This window comes from Coniophora puteana (genome assembly GCF_000271625.1).
Source record: "Coniophora puteana RWD-64-598 SS2 unplaced genomic scaffold CONPUscaffold_22, whole genome shotgun sequence".
In the NCBI taxonomy this organism is placed as follows: domain Eukaryota; kingdom Fungi; phylum Basidiomycota; class Agaricomycetes; order Boletales; family Coniophoraceae; genus Coniophora; species Coniophora puteana.
This window is the reverse complement of record NW_006913074.1, coordinates 396,685-399,574: the sequence shown is the minus strand read 5'-3', so window position 1 is coordinate 399,574 and position 2,890 is coordinate 396,685. Positions and strand designations below refer to the sequence as shown.

At 49.4% G+C, this 2,890-nt stretch overlaps 1 protein-coding gene across 1 annotated transcript; it reads right to left on the bottom strand.

Moving 5' to 3' along the window:
• Positions 1-947: 947 nt before the first annotated feature.
• CONPUDRAFT_147918 (uncharacterized protein) lies at positions 948-2,623 on the bottom strand (the record flags this gene model as incomplete). The annotated part of the gene is made up of 2 exons (XM_007777541.1): positions 948-2,345; positions 2,408-2,623. The coding sequence occupies 2 exons, from the start codon at positions 2,621-2,623 to the stop codon at positions 948-950; spliced, it is 1,614 nt and encodes a 537-aa protein (XP_007775731.1).
• Between the last annotated feature and the right edge of the window lie 267 nt (positions 2,624-2,890).

Below are 2,890 nucleotides of genomic sequence, written 5' to 3'. Positions count from 1 at the left end.
TATTTTATCTGCATGGTGGTGATAGGATAAGCAGCCATCTGGTGATCTTGGTGAGGTGCGTGGTGCATCACTGGGGGTATTAGTCGATGTTTCCGGGGAAAACATGTCAAAAATATTTTAAATGTTTTGCTCAAAATGCCAAATTTAAAAGGTGACCTTCCCAATTACGAAGGCAACCCTCAAAACATCTTAAATGTTTTTTTACAAAAACATGGGCAGTTGCCCCCAGTACATGGTAGTGTGTGGCAGTGCATGGTGCGTGGTGCGTGGTTTCCACAGGTGCATAGTGCGTGGTATGGGTTATGTGGTCTGTGGTGCATGGTGCATGGTGCATGGTGCATGGTGCATGGTATTACAGTCGTTTTCAATTCGATAGACCAGATTTCACTCTTGTGGAGCGTGGAGCCTTGTTTACTGGCAGTGAACTTAGTACTGTTTCCCCATGGGACACATAACTTGTTTGCTGTTGTCCTCTCGTCCCTTCGCGTTTCTTTGTTGCAATCTTGACTAAGATTGATCTATCATCTCTGAAAATACACGTCACCTACATCCTTGAGGTTCAAGCATCATACCTAAGCCTTGAGACCAGAATTAAAGCCCGTTATCGCATACTTCTGCCCGAAGAGATAGCAGGATGGTAGTCCTGAGCGATCCACGGGCTCGCTCGTCCCTGACTCCATGACATCTCCATATTAGGGATTCTGACCCTCCCAGTGCATTCGCGCACTCCAACGGGGCTCCAAAAGTAAACAGAGTTTCTTGCTCCACATAAGCAGAAACTGGTCTATCGAAATGAAAACGACTGTAGGGAGCCCCTCTTACAGTATTCTCTGTGTGATACAGCATGGTAAGGTAGGGCAGGACAGGAAATACATGATTGTGTTGACTATAGGCATTTACTAACAACAATCTCTACCTAACCAACAAGGGCGTGGCCGAGCGGTTCTTTACTCCCCTCCGAGCATCAAAGAGACTCTTACCCAAAGGTCTCGGGTGAGCTCGTCGCATGTTAACCACATGTTGTCCTTTTTTGCAGGAACGAGGTCTCTGAGGTTGGGAAAGAGGACGCGTAGCTGATGGAACGTGAAAGGAGGGTCATCAAGGGGAGATAATGCCAGATTAAGCACAGTAATAGTAGGATTGGGGCGAATATGGTTTGGAGGCAAGGTCTCCAATTCAACGTTGACCTCAGTGCGGGTATCGACAGTGAGTGCAAGTTCTTTGAGAGCTAGGAGCCGCGAAACGCACTGTGCCAGCCCGTTCAGGGTAACTCTTCGGGTGGTTGGTTTCCATGCTACGCAACGCTGTATGCGAAGACTTTCTAGGTGGGAAAGAGCCAAGCACAGATCTCCGAGCAGGTTGTCGTCCATGTCTATCTCTTGTTCCAGTTGAAAATGCAGAACAGTGAGATGAGAGAACCTGAAGAGCGTGCGAAAAGCGGCTTCATCCATCATGTTCCCTGATGGGGCGCCACGCCACACCTCCCAAAGTTTCAGAGTTCTCAGAGTTTCGGTAGGTAAACACTCCGAGATGGCCTCCAGTACATCACCCTTCAAGCCATGATTTGGATACACCTCTGGGCTCAGATCAGCTACGAATATAACGAGGTTGGGGAAGACAGAGGGTTGGAGGCATTGTAGCAAACGAAAAAGATCTTCAGAGTTTCCGCCGCCAGCTGCAAGGGCCTTGAGGTTTGGAAATGAGTGTTCACTAGTCTTCCTTGGAGTTTCCCCGACTCCGACGCACGTAAGCGGCCAAGATTTCACAGCAACGCACCGATCCAGGCCCTGAAACCGTGCAATTGCTTCCATCATCGTGTTCGGCCTGACGCTGACGCTAGGCGCGCGGACGTTGAGGGTCTTCAAACCAGGCATCAGCGGACCTATGTGCGCTAGGCGGAAAGGGAGGGATGCATCTGTGCTATCCAGAGGAGAGCGGACAAAGAAACTGCGAGGCGCGGATAACATCATGCCCGGGCCTACCAGGACAGGCTGCCGCATCCCCTTGCATTTTTCATGGCTGAGGATAGTCAGACGTTGAAGGTGAGGGCATAACTGAGGTAGGTAATCAATGACCCCATTGCCAATCTCGTCGTGCAAGAACCAGCTGATGTCCATGAGAGTAGGGCAGAGTATCTGACGATACAGGGGCGGAGGTAGGCGAGCGTCCTCTTCCACATCGAAGATACGAAGCTTGGGAAACAAGGACGTAGGAGAATGATTGATCAACTCGTCAGAGATGCGGATGTCCACCTCTGGCAGTGCGGCGACGTAGAGAATACGGACTCGGTCTCTGTACCTATCCAGGGTAGCATAATCGTTCTCTGTCATGGAACGCGAGAATGTCTGTCGCACAAGTGAGTCTTATTGGTATGATCATTTTCTAATCAATGCGACTTCATGCATACCATAATAGGTGTATCTTTAACAATCAGCAGAATCTGCGGCAAGCAACGCAGAAAATCTTGCAGCGTGACGTGATAGTATAATGCATCCAACGCTGGATCCTTTGTTGCTTTTGAGACGATCGCGAAGTTTTTGAGCGTCTTGAGATCGAGATCGCCTAGAGCCTCGCATATCATGCTGCATATGTCATAAACTGCAAGCACATGCGCAGGCGCCATTGTGATTCAGATTGTACTACAGTGGTGGTACGCGTATCGAGACTCGAGATGGTCCTGGTTGATGGCAAAATTTAGCTTGGTTACTCTGTTTGGGGGTGGTGTAGCGTGGGAGTTGAACGTTGACTTTGGACCGTGTCAACGAGCGGGTTCATACCCTCGTAGATCCACGTTCCCTCAGGTGCACATTAAATTGACATCATCACAAGAAAAGTGCCGCTGAAGCTCCGGCCCCTGAGAAATAGAATATGATTCGACGCAGCTCGAGGC